Source organism: Citrus sinensis, chromosome 9, assembly GCF_022201045.2.
Source record: "Citrus sinensis cultivar Valencia sweet orange chromosome 9, DVS_A1.0, whole genome shotgun sequence".
Taxonomy (NCBI): Eukaryota; Viridiplantae; Streptophyta; class Magnoliopsida; order Sapindales; family Rutaceae; genus Citrus; species Citrus sinensis.
Window position 1 is genome coordinate 10,807,475 of NC_068564.1, and position 21,848 is coordinate 10,829,322.

Here is a 21,848-nt window from a genome sequence, read left to right on the forward strand (position 1 = left end):
GGCATAGGCTATGCTGACACTATAACACGGTATCAATAAAACATGTTTCTGATACCATAATAGTATCAGTGAAGGTCATTTTTCTACAAGTGATCGCAGGTTATTTGTTTTAGAATCTTGGGATCATAAGAACCTTAAAACCTTAGAACTTACGAGGTTTGTCTTAGAATCCTAGGATTTTAGAACCTAGGTAGACTGTCCTAGGAATATTGGACCCTATGAGATTTTTCCTAGGAGGTTTATCTGAGGAACCTTGGAGGTTAGGATCCTCGGAACCTAGAAGGTTTTATTTTAGGTGGTTTGGCCTAGGAAGTTTAGAACATAGGAAATTTGGAACGTTGGAACCTTTGAGCTTTTTCTAGGATTTTTTTCAATATCCTCTTGGGCTTTTTCAGGACCATATTTATTTAGGCACTAGTTAGGCCTATTTTTTTTGGTCCAACAGCTGCCCCCTAAGTCTTGAAAAATATTAGACAATTTATTTTGATCCTAGGATTCTTTATCCGAGGTTATTTAATCCTAAGATTTTTAACCTAGATGATTTTTCTCTAATGATTTTTATCTTTGAATTATTTCATAAAACAATTTTCCTACAAAGATTTCATCCTAGGATGATTTGCTTTTGTCCCTAGATGATTAAGTTTAAAAGATTAAAACCTATCGTAGAAGGATTTTATACCAAAGACTTTTATCCTAAGATGATCTATTTCTATCCTTAGATGAGTGAGTTTGAAAGATTGAAAGCTATCTTAGGAGAATTTTCTCGAAAGACTTTCATCATAGGATGATTTATTTCCACTCTTGGATGGCTGAGTTTTAAAGATTGAAAACTATCTTAGGATGATTTTCTTTTAAAGATTTTCATCCTAGGATAATTTGTTTCCATCTTTGGATCATTGAGTATGGAAGATTTAAGGCTATCTTAAGAGGATTTTCCTCTAAAGATTTTCATCCTAGGTTGACTTATTTCCATTCTTGAATGTTTGAGTTTAGAAGATTTAAAGCTATCTTAGGAGGATTTCCTCCAAAGATTTTTCATCCTACGATGGTTTGTTTCCATCGTTGGATGATTGTATCTGGAATTTTGAATTTTAAAAAGTCTATTCTAGGACTTTTATCCATATCTATTCCATTATTATTTGCCTTGAATTAATTTTGAATTTTGAATTTTAAAAAGTCTATTCGAGGACTTTCTATACATATCTATTCCATTATTTTTTGCCTTGAAAATCAATCTTCTTTGATTGGGTTAGATTAATTGCCTTTATTAATTGAGATTTTCCATCCATAATTGCCTTAATTATAGATCTTTTTTAATTGGATAATCTTTATCTCCTATATTATGCCTCATTTTCCTTTCTTATTTCCCACTCAAGACTTTTCAAGAGAGAGCATATGTTTTACAGAGAAAATTTCTCAAGTTTAAAAGAGAGAGTGCGGCGATTTAAGGTGTTTGACGCAACATTCACAGTGGCTAGTGATGATTTTCTACTTTTCAGTGACCTTTTAGCGATTTTTCAGTAATTTTTCGATGATTTTTATTGAGTTTTTGTTTTTCATTATTTTATCTATTAGTTTATAATTTTTTTTTATGTACTTAGGAGAGTAATCATATGTCATTGTGACATTGTAGGTCTATCTTAGTTCAAGAAGACCTAGGGGTGGGCATCAACCCGCCCAACCCGTGAACCCGACCCAACCCGTGTGATTTTTTGCGGGTTGGGTTGGGTTGATAAAATAAATGGGTTAGGTTGTTAAATTCCCAACCCGCACTATTTGCAGGTTGGGTTGGGTTAAAATTTTTTAACCCAACCCAACCCGTCAACCCGTCAACCCGTATATCCATATATAAATTTTGATATTTTCTATAAAAATTAAAAAATATAAATATGAAAACTTTGAAATGTTCGATTTGTTCTAAGGATTTTAATATTTGTATTTTTTTAGTTTATCTAATTAATTGATTTATTTTTGTTCACTAATAGATTTTTTTCAAAAACCCAATCCAATCAGCCTAACTCAACTGGCCAACCCGTATGTGTGTAAAAATTATTATATAAATTTTGATATTTCATATAAAAATTAAAAAATATAAATATAAAATTTTTGCAATGTTGGATTTGTTCTAAAGATTTTAACATTTGCATTTTTTATGTTTTAATTTATTTACTTATTTTTGTTCACTATTTAATTAAACTATAAAAATGAATTGTTTTAAAAGTCCAACCCAACCCACAGTTTTGCGGGTTGGGTAGGGTTAGGTTGAGATATGTAATGGGTTGGGTCGGGTTGAAATTTTTCAACCCGCTCTACTTGCGGGTTGGGTCAGGTTGAATATCAACCCGACCCGTGCCCACCCCTAAGAAGATTTAGTGTAGAAATGGGCAAGGATAAGAATATAGTGATGGATGCTACTCCTTTGACAACTATTCATTTACTAGAAGTGATATTGGCAGTTGTGACTTGTGAGTTAAAAGAGGAGATATATGAGTATAGTAGTGCATATGTAGATGAAATAATAGGAAAAAGAGAGGTTATCAACTTAGAAGATTCTGAGGATAAAGATGAGCTTGTCATTGAAGATACCTATCCAGTGGAGATGAAGACAATTAAGTGTGGATTAGGCGAAATGTCCTGTGATATTTTGATGATCCGACATAGCATTCCTAGGTCAATCACACTTTGTTGTACTTTAATTAGAATGAGCATTACCAATCCTCCTAATGACTTTGTTGTTACTAGATGTAAAATTTTGGGGTATGACTTCTTTTTAGCCCTAAATATTACATAAAACCATTTTCCTCTCAAACATCATACAATTATAAGATAATGTACCATCAATCTCCCTTTTTATATAAAGTTGTTCAAAGTGCGTACCCATATTAATTGTGTAGAGGAAACATTCACCTTCTATAATAGAATTTTGTACAAACAAATCAATAGTTTCTTCAAGCTTGTCTTGAAACTCTGCTTCTAACTCCTTATACCTTTTGTCATTAACTGCCCTCCCAAGAGAAAAAACAATTGTGCTTTATTGGGATCTAATTTGATCTAATCTTTTAAACTAATGACAAAATTCTCGCTCAGTTGGGTACTATTGATTCCAGATGCACAAGTCCATTTCTCCCTTAATTCAAATATAGTTTTCAACCAATGATTATCACACACATCAAATTCCTCAAACATTTTATTCCAAATGCTCAAAAACTTATTTTCCTCTTCAATAGAGTTTTTGAAGGTAAATAATGGACTTTTTACACCTCTAGGACATATAAAACACTATTTACATGCTTCAAGGCATTTTGCATTTCATGCCATCTATAAAGCCTATAGTTTGTATTAGGCATTGCATATGAAATAGTCTTAGCCATCACAGCATCCTGATTTGTGAAAATCATTTTCTATGATTTCCCAGACATTACCTTTATCAATGAATCAACAACCTTATTATACATCAAAACTAAGCCAAATCTAATTGTCATTTGATGATGATTAAATGCAACAAAAGTTGGGAATAATTAATTTTCTTTACTTGCTTTGTAAGTTGTATCAAAACTTACAACATCTCCAATTGGCCATAATCAATAATTGTTTTATCATCTACCTAAAATATATTTGTGATCTCTCATTGTCTAGATATATGGAGTAGGAAAATAATGGATATTTTAAAGTTTCATCAAAAAAATATTTCAATAAATATCACATTTCCCCATACGCTAATTCTTTCTCTCTCTTTATTCTTAAATAATACTTTTGATCTAGTTTTGTGTATCAAAGAAATTCTCACCCTCTCACTTACCTGCCTATTAATCCATATGCAGAATTAAGTGAAATCTCATGGATTCTTCTACCAAATCTACTCATACACATTGTGAAGCTATTATTTTTCTTTAAAACGGTAGTATGTGGGCACACTCTTACATTTCAAGCAGATTGTTATGAGACAGTTATGAGACTCAATAAAGTGATTAACAAACTAATTATATTCTTCCTATTTAGCTTGATAAATAGTCAAGCAGCACACCCAATTCTTGTTTTTGCTCTATATTTTACTTTTGGAAGATACTTTTGGCTTTTAATCGATAACCTTGTTTGCAACAAACAAACACTCTTGATGTCATTTATTCTTAGCATGTTTATCTTTTCTAATACTAAACTCCACACTTAAGGCATCTATATTTACTATAAATTTCATATTCTGCTTCTTCTGAGTCAAACTCCATGCCTAATCTTGGTTTGCAGGACAAATCAATTGAATTTTCTTAACTATTCTTTATTGCAGCCATTTTAATCAATGAAAAAAATCAGCACAAAAAATATGAAACTGACCTTGTTGAATTTTTCTCTTTTAAAATTTCTTCAATTGATATCATGATGAGGATGATGATGGAAGTAAAGTTTGTTTGAAGGTTGAAAGCAAACAATTGAGAAGAAAAAGTAGGCTTTTGTAATCAAGATTTTATTTTCAATATGATGAACTTTTGGAAGAGTTAAAAAAAAGAACAAATCTTAACAATTGATAGCCAGAGATAGCCGATGTAATAGGATCTTTAAAAGTTGAACAAGAAATCAACTCAACATCGGATCCTAATCTTATAAATTATATACAAAAACAAATTTTAATAAATTATAAAATATTTAATTAAAATACATGATAATAAGCATTTTTATAATTTTTCAATAAATCCACTAAAAGAAACAGTAGTACCATTACTAGGGATATGCCTAAAAAATAAGATAATACATAAAATAAAAAATACAATAATTAATAAGATAGTTACATCAATATCACTAGAAATAGTGGATGAACTCACTACTCTCTTATATTTTTGGAGGCGGTAGCTCCAGAATGTGTAGTAGTCACAATAAATATAAGTATATGCCAGCCAACATGTTACAGTAGCACTCATGCACAAACAGTAGTATGACGATAAATATAAGCTAGCATGCAACATGATCAATGCTAATTACAAATCAATAATTATTGGATCCCAACAGTTGATTATCAACTTGAGTCTTAATTATTATATAGCATTTGATAGTGAAATTTATAACTAATAAAATTAATATTTTACTATTTACTAGATGAATGCCACATCAATTAAGACTTAACTTGAGTCATAATTAATGTGACATTTGTATATTGAATAGTATTCACAACTAATAAAACTAATATTTTATTATCTACTAGATGAATGTCCCATCATCTAAAACTCAAATTAGAACTTAATTGTTGGAATCTCCTCACAAAACTCATCACAAATAGGGATGACTGACACAATTTGAATAACTTGTATGTTTTGAACAATTTTGTGTAATTTTCCTCTATTGTTTTAAAATTATTTTATATTTCTTTTATTAAGTTAAAAGAGAGAGAGAATTATACCAGTGATTAGTTTCTTTTTTGTATTCATACTAATTTTTTTGGACATAGAATAATAAGATTCACATGATTAAATCTCATATTTTATGCCTGATTTCACACAATTAGTCAAGTTTGAAACTTATCTTAATGTCCATTTTATACATCAGAAAATGATAGCTGAACACCAGAACCACAAAATGAAGACAGAAACGGCAGCCACTTGTTGCCATTTTCATTCACTTATCATTTTCTCTGCATTGGCTGGCTCCACAGTTCTATTTAAATATTAATAATAAAAAAAACGAAATCCCCACCTTATCTCTAAATCAGGAAGAGAAGATATCAAAGCAACCTCATCTGATTTGAAGAGAGTGCTATGCCGTTTTCATTATTTGAATGTAATGAGAGAGACCAACTTACCAATTAATCAGTAATAATTTTATCAAATTGCCTCCGTTTGTAGATCTATTACCACTGATTTTGTTTCATTTTTTTTTTCTAACTATCGAACAGATCTAACTTCTCCCTTCTTCCAAATGCAGGGCAGGAAATGCAGCTATTTGAACTGAGAGAAGACAGAAGGAAATGCATTGGCTGGAAATGCAGCTAAAAAGTGCGCCAGGTGCAGATGCTGATAGAGTTGGGGCCTTTCACTTTAGATCCTCACGTTAAAAGTTAGAACTTAGAACCCTTGTGCAAAGAAAAAAAACAAAAAAAGCAGAACTCTATTCATGCACTTTTTTTAAACTTGTGGCCCCACATTTTTATTGGTTAATTAAATCATTTATGTCTGCCTTCTGTCTTCACTCAGTTCAAATAGCAGAACACACATACATCTCTTTCAAAAAGAATAGTTTCCTATTTATTAATCATATTTGAACCTTATCTTCATGTCCATCTCATAAGTATCTTTCAAAAAAGAGTATTTTATTTGGTGCTCGCAAAAATCCGCAATAATATATTTCTTTTGAATATGACCAATAATATATTGAGAAATTTAGATGATACATCATTAATTAAACAAGATCACTTTTCAATCCATCAGCAAATAAAGATTCAAAAACCTCCATTTGTTGCTTCTCTAAAACAACCCCAACCTCAACGCCGCCTCCTCCATCTCTTCTCTCTGCCAAAGAGATGGCTTGTGTCCTATCTATTGACACAATCTCCACCTTCTTGGGCCTCCCCCACCCGAAATCCGACCCGTAAACATCAAATTGGGTCGAGCCAGCCACAGAAAAAATTATTGCTCCTTCTTTCAGAATTTCCAATATTTCTGAAACCTCATCATCATTAGCTTCAATAGCATCCGCATCGATCCCTTTGACCATATCACTTAACATCTCTGCAACAAAAGCAACCCCATTTTCTTGAACGAAATCACCTGCTTTTGCAGTCTCACAATGTCTCCCATTGCAGTTACCAAAATAATTAAGTGGAATTGGAGGATCCAAACGGCTCCTATAATCCGCAGTGAATCCCACAACAATATTTTTAATTGCATCATTACCTGCTGCAGCTTCAGCTTCAGTTTTGGCTTTGGCTAATTTAGCTTTAGCCATGCAAACAAACACGTAAGCTAATGTAAGCACAAAAGTTGATAAATGAACTTGCTTTGATTTTGATGATTTTGATAACTGATGATTAACCTTGTGCCTGAGTTTCGTAATATCTTCACGCGTCAACTGAAATGTGGCTCGGACAAATTTGTTCAGAGACTCAGAGTCTAAGAATGGTAAAACCTTCAAGCTCCGTATCTTCTGGGGATCCGAATTATCTGACCCGACAACCCACTTATTCAGTTGCAGCATGTCCTGACCTGTCGGATCTTTGATGACAGTCCGGTCGAGAAGAGGGGTTAGTTCAGGTGACAAACAAGGGTGATGGCATAATTGTAATTGTTTGCACAAATAAGCCCAAGATTTCAGGAAAAAGGTTGAAGTTTTGCCATCAAGAATTGCGTGGTGAGATGAAACCCCAATTGAGAAGCCCTGATTCGGAAACAGTGTTATTTGGATAGCAATTACCTCAGCTTTATCGTCCGTAATCGACAACTGGGGCACAAGAGGATGAAACTCAACTGCTTGGCGGATTTCGTTGCCGGAGAGGTGATGGAAGCCTGCGTGGGACTCGGAAGACCACTCAGCAACTGCGAATGAAACGCCGTCGTTTTGGTCGGGGAAGTAGTAGACGGCAGGCTTTGCGGCATCCAGCGGCCACGTGATGTGACCAGCAAGAGGGAGGTAATGAAGGAGAGTGAGGGAAAGGGAGTGCTTCAGCTTTGGGAGGACCTCCGAGTTGAATAAATCCCACGTCAAGTCAGTCATCTCATAGAAGAAGAGGCGTTCCACAGGAGGATTCTTGAACCAGAAAAAGTCGAAATAGGTGAGATGGAGAGTGAACGACGTCGTCTTTGAGTTGGGGTTGACGAAAGGGGTGACTTTGGTAACCTCATGCTTCTTTACTGTTACTCTGTTTTCAATTGCAGCCATGAGTTATTGTCAGAGAGAAAGAGATGGAAGCTAAATGAAAGCCAGCCTAGCTAGTAGCCACATGCGCAGCAGGAGAACATTCTATACATGCATATATACAAATAGAAAATTTCAAGGTGTAAGTATTTTTTTTTTTTTAATATGAACACGACACGTGATTTTAATATAATAAATGTTTAATTTATTATAAAATTATATAATTTAATAGTATATTTATTCTGACTATTAAATTATGAGTGATGATATAATTATAAATTTTTATATAAATTAATGTGATATTAATTTATTAATTGAATGAAAATATAAAATAAAAAAATATTTAATTTTAATTAATAAATTAACGTCATATTAATTATATAAAATAAATTTATATAAAAATTTATAATTTATTAAATTATACAATTTAATAATAAATTTATATTAAAAAAATTTAAGCACAACCACGACTCTATATATATGAAAATTCTCAAATTGCGTGCTCATGCGGATAAGGTTATGGGCTTGGTGCAGACCATGTAATTAATTTTATGATTTTCTTAATATAAGCACCATGCGAGTTCCGTTAACTAGTGGAGCCACCAAATCAATAGTTGAAATTTTTCCTTTGTGAATTCTACACAATTATTAATCATTAGTCGGTGCTCAGTTAAACACCAATTCCTGACCCTACTCATACTCGAGAAAAAGCAAATTGCGACACTCAATTTAAGTTCTGGTAGCCTAAATTATACTTTATAAGTGACTGATACAGTTCAGTGAATTTGGTCCTCATATTTTATTTAATTAATTATTATAATTCTCTTTTAAAGTTTGTTGATCCAAAACTTATGTATGATATTGTCCATGTATTTAAAGTAGATAAAATATTATTGTACGTATTTGAACATTTAACTTAAAATCAAATTAAAATCGGGTGATGACCCATCAGCTATGAACTCTCTTTAAACGATAGCCTATTACCAGAATTAACAATTCTCAGACCAAAAAAAAAAAAATCGATATATAAATATATTTTTTCTATTTATCCCCATCCCAATTGAGTTTAACGTGGGGTGGTGACTTGCGTTTGGTCAGGCACGCAATCAAAAATCAATTTGGACTCTCTCATTACACGGACCCACGTAGGCCAGCCTTTTATTTTAATTAAATAACATATGAAACCCCCGACTTTAATAGCAAATTATTTCCGAAGAGTTTAGGAAGATTGAGATTGCCAAGATTGAAGACACTATCTATATGCAAATGTGGCTTAGAGCTAATTGATAGTTGCCTGCCTTTTGAACATAACAAAAACACAGGATAACATAGCTTTTGCTTGCTGTTCTGTAGTAATAAGGTGAAGATGTGCTCTTTTCTATCATTTATGCTTTCGGTTATTAACTTGGCTTTAATTAAATTTAGTAAAATTAGCTAATATAGATCTTATATAAATGATCACGTGGTCATATTATGTCACTACAATGTCAATGGCTTATTTTTCAAAATATGTGTCTAATTTGGTCCCAATGGCTAATCAAACGATAGATCGAGAGCCTTTGGTATGGTTGAAAAAAAACTCCACTGAGACATAATGTGCTATCGTTGTATTGATATGTCGACATTATATTTAAATACTATATAGATCAAAAGTGACAAATTAATATGAAATAAAAATTATTTAAAAAATAAAAATTATAAATATTTGATTTTAAAAAAATTAAACTTAAAACTCATTTGAGAGAGTAATTAATTTTATCGTTTGAATTCTTGAGTTTCACCTTTCACTTTAACTTAGAAAATTAGCCACCTATATCTAAAAATAAAACACTCAGTTTATTTAACAAACTTGTGATGTACAATACAAAAAAATTTAATACAAAAATTCACCCTAGACTTACACTTAAAAAGCCTACCTCTAAATTCCACCACACAATTCTCTCTTGTTTCTTGCTCTCCCAACAAATATTTCACACCTCAATTATGAAATCTCCTGACTTTATATAGGCAAACTTTGAGTTGATCAAGTGTGGGCATTTGCATGATATTTTTGGTGAGCTTACAATCATAACCTTTAAAAGAGTCTTAGTAGTACAATCCAAAGGCTTTGAAATTGCAACCATTATGGATCGTTCGATTCAACATAATCAATGACTATAAATGAAGTCAAAGTTAGACCCTCAATTTGCTCATTTGTCAAGGTGGATGATCTACCAAAATGGTGTGTTAAATTTAGTGCAATGCGGTGCACATGAGCTTAGACATATGGCATGATCTCATCCATTCATAATTAACACTAGATCGAAGGGCTAGCAATCTTCCAAAGACTTTTGAATCTTTGAAATTCAAATTTCATATCCGTTTTTGCTATTCAAGGATCATGATTTTAAGGATTTACCTACAAAAAACAAAAATCATACTGGAAAATAAATAAAAATATGTAATTCATAAAACAGGCTAAGGATTTGTAAATAAGATGAAATTGTTAATATTACCAACACTGGAAGTAAAAAAATGATAATTTTAACATTTATCAAGTGATAATGATGATGATGATTCTTAGGTACTGGCGCTTTCATATTTTTTTCTAATGTGGACACATTGTTAAACCATATAGTTTAATAGAGTTTGTTTTCAATGCAAAAATCGTGCGGTATAATAGCGTTCTTCACTTACTCTCTTAAACTGCAAAGTTTAACAGTTTGTCCACATAATATATATATATATATATATATATATATATATATATATATATATGTATGTATGTATATCTATATATTCCAATAAGTGATTCTAACCATATTAAAGTCAATGATAAGATAACATACCAAAAAACACAGGCTTTAGTCAGTGTATTATATCGTGTAGTGTATTAAAATATGTGCTTTTTTTTGTTTGTCTTTTAACTTATTCTTGACTTTAATATAGTTAAGAATCCCTAATTAGAAACTCACTATATATTAAGGACATTCATATATATATATATATATATATATAGAGAGAGAGAGAGAGAGAGAGTCCTTTACTAGTCCGGGAGCTCTCATTTTTTTTCATGCAGACAAGTTTTTAAACCATGGGATTTAAGAGAGTTAATTTTTAATTCTCTTAAACTGCACAATTTAAGAGCGTGTCCGTACTAAAAAAATGTGGGTGTCTGCACTTGAGTATGATTTTGTGTGTGTGTATACACACATTTAATCTTCTTTTCTATTATGTCGGGTGTTATGCTTTATAATCATAAATAAAATAAACATTATATTAGTGTTATGCTATACAGTCATTGCATAATATTCAATGAGTAAGGGTTATATTAGAGATGGCTAACGCACCATGCCATGCCAAACCAACCCATAAAAAGAAGGTTCATGAGGGCCAATGGCCTACTATGTGATTTGTGCCATGCCTTACCTAATTTTTTTTTTCCTTAGGCTTAACCTAGTACACATGCTAAGCTTACACGTGTCATGACAAGCTGTGTCGTGAGTCATGCCTATGAAAAAACATGACAATTTTTTATTTTTTTTTTAGAGGGCATGCCAAGCTATTGATGCATTTTTTTCGTGTCTATGTACATTTTTTAAGACCATGTGCCTTTAGTCAAATTCAGTAAAATTAAAATTTTAAAATTCTAGTCCATATTCAATAATTATAAACTTTTAATAGTAAGAGAATGTAATACAAATTACTAGGTTAAAGCTTACAGTATTAGAATTTTTTTCAATACTTAATAACAACAATAATAGTAATAATAACAACAAAAACAACAACAACAACAATAAGAATAATAAAATTTTCTTAATAATTAACTCAATTGATAATGTGAACTTAAATAGAGTCATAGATTATAGTCCATAATAACATTAATGATCATTTACAAAATCATGATATTTATAATTTTATTTATTAAAATCATGATATTATCTATTCATTTAGTAAATTATAAACATAAAATAATTAGAGTATTTTTTTTAAAACTAAGAATTAAATGAATTAAAAAAACACAATAAAGATTTAATTCAAATTTATTTGTAAAATCATAAAATTTTAAGTTTACTTTCATTAAAAAAAATTATTTTAATATAATTTGACCACATGCTATTGATGGCCCATAAGCAGCATGCTAAACCATCAATGAAACGTACTCATTACAAGCTTTTTCATGTGTCGTGATTTAGTCTATCTCTATTTGTGCTGTAATTTTAAGGCCAACGTGCCTAAAATTCTTAGCCTAGCCTAGTGTCACGGGATGAGTATTTTGAGCAGCTAACCCGTGCGGCACTTAGACAACTTCGCTGAATGTTGATAAGTAAGCCTAGAGCTTCTTGAACTAGAGAAGAGAGCAATGGAGTCGAATAAGAAAACTTGTATTGCACAAAGAGAGATTACAATGCTTGAGTTGCTTACAATGCTTGTTGTTGTGTTTATTGAATACAAATGCCTAATGTCATTCCATATTTATAGGGGAGGCTTGACAAACTCTAGAGATTCTAGAGAATTCTACCATGTGCCTAGAATTCTAGATATTTACATGTGCTGGAAATGTATGGAGAATTCTAGAGTATTTACAAGCTCATTTGTGCTAGAGTTGCCTAGACGTTTTCGGAATTAGGCCAAAGTAGCACTCTTGGCCTTGTGTTGGCTCTCTAGCCCGAAATTGTGGGCAATTGGGCTAGCATCTTGGGCGGTCCGTAACATCCTCCCCCACCTAAGCTCGCGGCGTCCTCGTCGCGATCTCATCCTTGCTCCTTTAGGGACTTATTCCGCGATTTGCCGTTAGTCTTCTTGTGCTTCACTCTTGGGGAGGTTTCGCCACTTGCTTCGCATGTGGTCGTTTCCTTTTTTCGCTTGGTGTTGCGGCATCCCCTCGTGTGTTTCCGTAACTCCTCATGCTCGGATGGCTTTGTGCGTTGCTCAACTACTCGTCTCGGTGGGAGCTTCGGAGGCATGGCGTCCTTGCCTTTACATGGACGGCTCGTGCTTGTTATGGGACTTGGATTGGAGGGCTTTTGGAATCCTCTCCCTTGTGGTGTTGCCGGATGGAGACCAAGTGGTCCGGATTCTTCTTAAATCCTCATCTGCATTGCATGATCGAGAGTGCCTTTTCTGCGGGTTGTGCGCGCTCGACTGGTACCACGCATGCCTTACTCCCATCGAAGATGCTAAGGGAGTTCGTTGCGGGAAATGGAAAGGCATGTACCTTGTCGAAGAATTTCATGCCAATGATCATTGCAAAGTCATCCATCGGCACAATCGAGAAGTCGAGCTTCCCATTCCATGTCCCAAGCGTAACGTGTACGCCTCGCGTGGTTCCCGCAAATGGCTTGGTGGGTGAGTTTACAACCTTGATGGTGCCTCCATGTTGCGTTACCTTGAGGCCTAGACACTTAGCCTCTTCTTCGGAGATGAAGTTGTGCGTTGCTCCGGTGTCAAGGTGCGCACAAACGGTTTGGCCATTGATGAGCATACTCACGAACATGAGCCATTTCCTTGTAGGTGCTGGCGGTTGGCTCACGAGTATGCTAAGGCGTTGGAGCGAACCCAAGTTGTGTTGAGGTTCCTCCGCAGTCGGTGTGTGTTGACCCTTGAGTTGTGCCACGAGGGCATTAAGCGACTTTTTCTCCGGGCAGTCGCGCACCCAATGAGGGCCATTGCAAATGAAGCATGGGCTTCGAGGCTTGGGTGGCTTCTCAGACTTACTTTGCCCGCCCTTGCTGCTTGGAGGCTTTTTCTTGCTCCACTCCTTGCAATTGTGGTTGTTGTCATCATGACTCTCTCCCCCACCTTAGTCATAGCTAGACCTCTTGTCCTTGAGCTAGGCGGAGTATTCGGTGAGTGACTCCGCAACGGCGATGGTGTTGTCAAGTGTTTGAACCCCATGCCTATCAAGCTCGGTTTTGGCCCAATCCTTGAGGCCATCTTGGAAGTAGAAGAGCGAATCCTTGTCGGACATGTTGCTTATCTCCAACATAAAGGTAGTGAACTCGTTGATGTAGTCTCGAATGCTACCCGATTGCTTGAGGAGACGTAAGCGCGCTCGCGCTTCCTTCTCCGCATTACTTGGGGCGAACTGCTTTCGGAGTTCTTGCTTGAAGTCGGCCCAAGTGTCGATGGTGCAAATGCCCTTGCCCATCTCGCCATGCTTGCGACGCCACCATAATTGTGCAGCGCCTCTAAGATAGGTGGGTGCAGTGCCCACTTTCGATGCCTCATCTCGTACACCCATGGCATCGAAGTATTGATCAAGCCCAAATAAGAAGTTGTCCACGATGGTGGCATTACGTGTGCCATTGTATGTGTTGGGCTTTGGCACGTCAATGCGGCGCGCATCACTCGAGTTTGCGGAAGTTGGACTTGCGGAGAGTGTGCACTTGTGCCATGTCCAATCCGAGCAGACTTCATCCACTTCCGCACGAACAGGGCATAGTTCGTCCTGAACAAGACTACGAAGTTTGAACAACTCATCATGAAAAGAACAAAACTCACCTCGAAGAGTATTCGCTTGCTCTTGGATGAGGACCTTTGTTGCCACCGTGAACTCGGCGTATTCTCCCTCGAGACTGTCCACTCGTTCCTCTAATCCCTCGAGGCTGTCTTGAGTGGCGGATAACGCAATTTCGAGAGTAGTCACACGAGGCTCCAACGCATCCACGGATGGGGCCTTGGACTTGCCACGAGTCTTGCCTTGGGCGCGTTCTCCCTCTTGGCCGCGGCTTGGTTCCGGTGGAACATCCATACCAACAACACCCTCTTGTGCTACGTTCGAAGGGTTGGCCATTGCTCGTGAGCTAACTTGCATGCGTCCAAACCTTAGCTCTGATACCACTTGTCACGGGATGAGTATTTTGCGCAGCTAACCCGTCCGGCACTTAGACAACTTCGCCGAATGTTGCTAAGTAAGCCTAGAGCTTCTCGAACTAGAGAAGAGAGCAATGGAGCCGAATAAGAAAACTTGTATTGCACAAAGAGAGATTACAATGCTTGAGTTGCTTACAATGGTTATTGTTGTGTTTGTTGGATACAAATGCCTAATGCCATTCCATATTTATAGGGGAGGCTTGACAAGCTCTAGAGATTCTAGAGAATTCTACCATGTGCCTAGAATTCTAGATATTTACATGTGCTGGAAATGTATGGAGAATTCTAGAGTATTTACAAGCTCATTTGTGCTAGAGTTGTCTAGAAGTTTCTGGAATTGGGCCAAGCTAGCACTCTTGGTCTTGTGTTGGCTCTCTAGCTCGAAATTGTGGGCAATTGGGCTAGCATCTTGGGCGGTCCGTAACACTAGCCTAGCCTAGCCTAGCCTACGTGCTTTGTCATGTCGTGTTGCGTGCCCTACCAGAATGTGTTCGTGCCATACCATGCCTTATTTGTACGAATGTGTGTCATGCTCATGCTGTCCTATGTGCCACCCGGACTATTGGCCATCTCTAAGTGATAATGTCACTACGTTAGTAATAGAAGATTAGGATAAAAATAGGGGAAAAGGTAGCAATTATTATGTCAAAGCATGACCATCATGGGATTTCAAGGCATAAAGTTTAAAATCTTATAATGAGATGAGATTTCTAAAATTTAAACAACAGCCATCAGGAACCTTAAGTTCAAACAACGTCTTACAAAATATTTTCTTTTCTTCCCTTGACAAAGTATAATATATAGGAGGCAATTTCGCTCCAGTTTGGCCAATTTTTGGTAATAATTCTTTCCTCACAACCATTTCATCTAAATCCATACAAGCTGCAAAACAATCCTTTGATTTCTTTAGAATGTTAGGTAAAGTTCTTATAAGGCTTTCACACACATTCTTTTCAATATGCATAGCATAAAAGGTGTGTCTAACATATAAAGGCTTCAAATAATCAAGCTAAAAGAAATATAGATTTCTTATTCCAATAAGTTTTTTCATTGATATCAGTTACACACTATTTGCTTTTTTTTCTTTCCTAACGAGAAATTTAATTTTTGAACTCGTGCCAGGATTTCCTCTCTTTTAAACGATTCTGGAGCAATTTTAACTTCCTTTTTATTATTAAACGCCTTCTTCTAAAACTCATATGGATGATACCACAACAAAAATCTTCTATGGCTAGTATAAGACATCTTTAGCTATGGGCAAGTTGAACCGCATATGTTTTTTCACTACAAATTAGACTTGCTTTACATCATTTTACAGTGCAACCAACTAGGTTTCCATAAGCAGGAAAATCATTTATCGTCCACATTAAAATAGCTTTCAATATTAAAGACTCTTGCCAATAAACATTATAAGCTTCAATGCATACCTCTCACAACAATTTAAGATCATCAATTAATGGTGTTAGGTAGACATCAATATCATTACCATGCTGTTTGGAACCTAAAATTAACAATGTCAGCATCATAAATTTCATCTTCATACAAAGCCACGGAGGAAGATTAAACGTCATAGTATCACTAGCCAACAACTATACATGCTACTAAGAGAACTATGTGGATTAATCCTATATGCAAATAGTACAAGTTGTAAGTTCCTTGGTTCAATTCCAAAATCAAGCCATAAGTGATCTATTAGTTTCCATGTTAGTATGTTTGCAAGATGATGTAATAGACCATCAATTTCCCTTCGAGTGGCATACCATGTTAGATTTTTCGAAGTTTCAACACTTCGAAACATTCTTTTAAACTTTGGGATAGGTGGAAAATACCATAAAACTTTTGCTCGAACACCTATATTCATTTCAATTCAATTTTTTTTAGCTTCCACCTTGATACACTGTAATTAAGACGTATAACATCATATTTACACTCCTTTCTATATAAGTATGTAGTCATTTGGACACGCATGTATCTTCTCATACTCCATCCCTAATGTATTTAAGGAATTTTTTGCCTCGTACATTAAACAAGGCATTTCATTATTGTCAGGAAACTTTTCTCTTAACAATTTCAACAAATCTGAGAAGCCTTGGTCTGACAATCCATTTTTTGCTTTTAGGTTGTACAATTTTACTAATGCAGATAATTTTGTGAACTCATAACAACCTGGGTATAACTTTTTCTCAGCATCAGCCAATAAATTCTCAAATTGTTTCGGATTATTTTCAAAATGATCATGAGCTCCTTGAATCATCTCTATAACAATGGCCATAGATTCAGTTTTAAAGTCTCTTGTTTCAAATTCTCGTATACATCGAAAATTGCTAGTAGTTGATGGCTCCTTAACAAAGTTTCCTCCATGCAAAATCAAATTACTATAACTTTGATCTATACCATTCAAATACAAATGATCCCTAATCTTATAAACAGTTTGATGTTTCACATTTTCACATTTTATACATGGACATAGAATGCGATTAAAATTCCTTGCATGAACCATTGCAAAAAAAATTTGAAAATCTTTCAACACCAATCTCATAATTTTTTTATCTTCAATCTTTAGACATTCAAGACTTATCCATTATGAATGTAAAATATAAATATATCGGTTTAGAATATTTTTCATAATTTCTTCATGATTACCTATGCCCTAATTTGAGAAAAAAATAATATTAACAACTTGATGTTTACTAAAGCACATAACATAGCAGATTAACCAAAGCTTGATAGACATGAAGTGTCAAAGACTAAGCACAAAAGCGCAACAAATGGATTGCTATAGTGGTAAGCATTTCTATTAAGTGCTCATCATATAAAAGATGAAATACTTTAGTACTTGTACCTTCTCCAAAGTATGCAAGTATAAACATTACAATCTCCATCTCCTTCATAAAATCTAATCCCTAGAAATAACTTTACTGTTCATCCATATTGTCAACATTTGCTATTCAAAAACGAATAAATTAGACAAAGGAAAAAAAACAATACATGTAGACCGCCCACAAATAAACAATCTATCACTTTCTTTCACAAGAAGGAAGTACCTTTATATAGGAACCAAAACTTTAAAAATCCAAGATTAAAGGGGGTCAAATGCTTTAATATTTTACTTGATAGCGTTGTGGTCCCAAGCTTTGTAATCTTCTCCTCAAAATGTGTGATCTAAGGTTTTAAGATTTTGTTGTTTCGAGTTCAACCATGTGTGAGTAGTCAAGATTTACTATTTTGGCCTATGTAAATAATGAGTGAAATTAGGAGTTTACAACTTAAAAGTAGAAGATAAGAAGATGTTTTATGTGGGGGAAAGTGAATTTTACAAATAAAGATTGTGAAATTCCAAAGAAATGGAGGCTGAAAGAGAGAGAGGTATTTCATGGGAGACAAAGAAAATAAAAAGGAAAGTTGAGTTTTTATATTTGAAAATAAATGACAAATTAGAAAAAAAAAGAGTCACCTTTTGTTTAATTAGAGAGACTTTTTATTTAGTGATGAATCATTTTTATATTATAAGTAAAAACAATTTTATAATACATTACTTTCAAAAATAAATAAAAGTCATCTAGAAACTAATAGATGACAATTAATAGTGTGCGCGTCATGTATTACATGTCATCTTTGTCATGTTTCATAGTAGTGAATGGTCATATTAGAGCTGGCAAAACGGGTCATCGGGTTGTTCGTGTCGTGTCAAATTTAGGTCGACCCAAGCTCGACTTAGTTAATAATCGTGTCAAAATATTAAGACTCAAATCTGACATGAAAAAATAATCGAGTTATCCAATAACCCACTTGAAATACTAGCTAGGCAACCCAAGAGGGGGGGTGAATTGGAATTTTAAAAATTATCCTAGGCAAACCACACAACAATTTAATCTAATGCCTTAATAAATTCGAAAACAATAAATTTGATAAAAGCACAATAATAAATGAGTAAGGGAAGAGAAAGCAAACTCAAGGATTTTTACGTGGTTCGGCTATCCCCGCCTACGTCCACGCCTCCAAGCTCACCGGGCTTGAGGATTTCACTAAGCTAGCCTCCCAAGGCTTCAAACGCTTACAATTGACTTCAAGGTGTCAATGAACCTTTACAACAAGAGATTATATCTCCAATCTCTTCACCCCAAGTGTTTCCCACACTTGTACACTCACAATTTGATGAGAAATGAAAATTACAACAAAAACTCTCTTTAAGAGTGGATATACAAATTATAGCTCAATGATGATTCAACAAATGATGATTTACGAAATGGAAGCTCAATATATGTTGTGTGCACTTGTTTATACTTGCTTGAGTTACCAAAAATGAATTGGTTTTGAGTTTATATAGTTTGAACTCAAAAACTAGCCGTTACTAGCCGTTATGCACATTTTTTGTCGTAACCGGCTTGCCGTTTATGGACATCCGGTTAGCCGCTTTCGTTCTGGTGCTTACTGCCCCGAATCCGGATTTCCGATTTTTAGAATCCGGTAAGCCGTTTTCGTTCTGGATGCTTACTGCCCCGAATTCGGCCTGCCGTTTATCAGTATCCGGTAAGCCGCTTGCTACAGTAACTGCTACAGTGAAACATTTCCCGAAATTTACAGTTTGACCCCAAAACTTTATAAAACTGTAGTATGGCCCAAAACGTTATGAAAGTTTGCAAATAGGTCCAATTTCAGAATTTTAAATAATGCTTTCTCAATCCCACAACTTTCTGAAATTATGACTTCGCCCACACTTTATGAAATTATATAATGGCCCAAAAACATTTAAATAGTTTCAAATAGGTCCAAATCCGAAATTTCAAGCACTACTTGTTTATTTCAAAGTTTTCAAAATTCTTTCAATTAAACCATAAACTTTGAAAAACAACCAATTTCATAAAATCATTTTTCCATTAAATATGAAACATTTATAAAGTGAAAATAATGATTTATTCAAAAGGAATAAAAACAATCAATTGCATAAAATCATTTTTCCATTAAAATATAAAACATTTATAATGTGAAAAAAAATGATTTATTTAAAATATATTTTTCAATAATTTGAGCTTAAAAGATTAATCATTCTTAATCTTGTTTGTTATCATCAAAATCAATATTATGGAAACATATATGTTAACAATCTCCCCCTTTTTGATGATGACAAACATTTCATGTATTTAAACAATGATTCCACAAATATAGTCTTCTTTTACAATTTGCCAATTAGCTAAATTAATGATTTAAATACATGGGTTTTTCTCCCCCTCATCATCAAAAAGAAAAACTTAATTGGCAAAGACAAAAGTAGCAAATTTTTATAGATTTGAAAAACATGTATTCTTCTCCCCCTTCATCATCAAAAAGAAAACTTTAAAGGAAAAGAAAAAAAATAGCAAATTTGTTACCCATGTTGTTTGAGTAGAAATTTTGAAAGAATCTCCCCCTAACAACAAGCATCACCTCAAATACAAGATTAGTGATATCACTTCCAAAATATCATATAAAACAATGTAATCAAATCATTATCATATCTTAAAAAACATCACCATAAGCACATATTCATCATCAAAAGAATATTCAAAGTGCATGTTATTCTCCCCCTTTTGACAACAAAAAAGTTCAAAATGCATATTGTTCAAAATCATATTGTATGCTCCCCCTAAATATATGGCCAATTAAAAAATTTAACCAAAATGATTTTATCCAAAAACATATCATATTTATCTCCCCCTTCATCGTAAAAAGGAAAGATAGATGCAATTGAAACAATATCATGAAAATAATTCGATGAAGATATTACCCATTTTGTGAGAGCAAACATTTCGGTAAAGTCTCCCCTTAAAAATGAACAAATTATCAAATACACAACATGGTTAAAAAGATATAAGCTTCAACAATTATAACAAACCAATAACTCCATCAATTCATCAAGCAACGCACATTTAATCATCAAAATCAATATGAATTCCTCCAACACATGTAACAATTAAATCTGAGAATTCCATAATCATATATCAACCATTAAAAGAATGCTCAAAATGCATGTTATTTTCCCCAATTTACATCATTAAAATGATTTATTACTTTGTCTCCCCCTTTGGACAATAAAAATGTTCAAAAAGCATATTATCCAAAATAGAACAAGTAATAAGCTAAGCAAGGGAATGCAAAAGTCATAAGAGCATAATGTCAACAATTCAAGCTCTATAATTACTAATCACATTTTAGAAATTAAGACAACTAAACTCATCAAATATAATGTGTCATTTTAATATAACTTACACTCGCGTATACGCCAAGATCTCAATGATCATGTATTTCTCCCCCTTTTGATGTTATTTAAAGCAAGTAATGCATATTTAACAATACGTCAAGAAAGCATACAAAAAATGTATCCATTCACCAATCATAGATTCCATAAGATCAAATTTCATCAAATACAATGGAATCATCAAAACACATTCTTTGTCATCAAAGCATAAGTATATAATAGCAATATATAGATAATCAAAATCAACATAGCTAAAAAGCTATCATTATGAGCTAAAGAACAAGTGATCAAATCCATTATTACAAATGCTCACATATATTTTTAAGTGATGATCTAGTAGTTACACCTTGTGATGGATCTTCAAAATTAAATTCTTAAGGTGAGAAGAAATATACCTCCACTCTTTAGGGAGTGTTTGAGAAGTACCTTCATCTTACTCCGCATTTGTTTCTTCATGTTGCTCCTTTTGATTTTCAAGTGGTGCATTCTTTTGGCTATCATTTGATAATCTTCTTGTAGCTTTTCATCTACATTATCATCAACAACAACTTTCTCCATAGAGGAAGAATTAGACTCATCAAATATAACATGTATAAATTCTTCCACAATCAAAGTTCTTTTGATATACACTCCATAAGTTTTGCTTGTGTTTGAATAGCCAAGAGAAATACCAACATAAAAATTTGCCAAGATTATCTTTTGTGCTCAAAATAAAACATTTGCATCCAAATATCAAACAATAATCATCATCAATCCACAATGAAAGCAACAATGCATATGAAAATGTAAGTGCATAATATAATAGAAAACTATGGTAAAATCCATAAGGAGAGCACACTATGGAAGTGGTAATTTGAAATACTCAAAATGCACAAATTCGAATTTTCAAGATATTGAGTAAAATGAGTAAGTTTGAATCAATTAA

The 21,848-nt window shown here is 33.9% G+C and overlaps 1 protein-coding gene and 1 long non-coding RNA gene across 2 annotated transcripts; one reads left to right on the forward strand and one right to left on the reverse strand.

The window, feature by feature from the left end:
- Positions 1–5,556: 5,556 nt before the first annotated feature.
- LOC127900009 (uncharacterized) lies at positions 5,557–6,157 on the forward strand. Its single transcript, XR_008051915.1, has 2 exons — positions 5,557–5,795; positions 5,908–6,157. It is a non-coding gene; the product is annotated as an uncharacterized LOC127900009 (long non-coding RNA).
- Positions 6,158–6,381: 224 nt separating this feature from the next.
- LOC102629146 (malonyl-CoA:anthocyanidin 5-O-glucoside-6''-O-malonyltransferase-like) lies at positions 6,382–7,857 on the reverse strand. The gene has a single exon (XM_006491485.4). The coding sequence runs from the start codon at positions 7,855–7,857 to the stop codon at positions 6,382–6,384; it is 1,476 nt and encodes a 491-aa protein (XP_006491548.2).
- Positions 7,858–21,848: the final 13,991 nt, after the last annotated feature.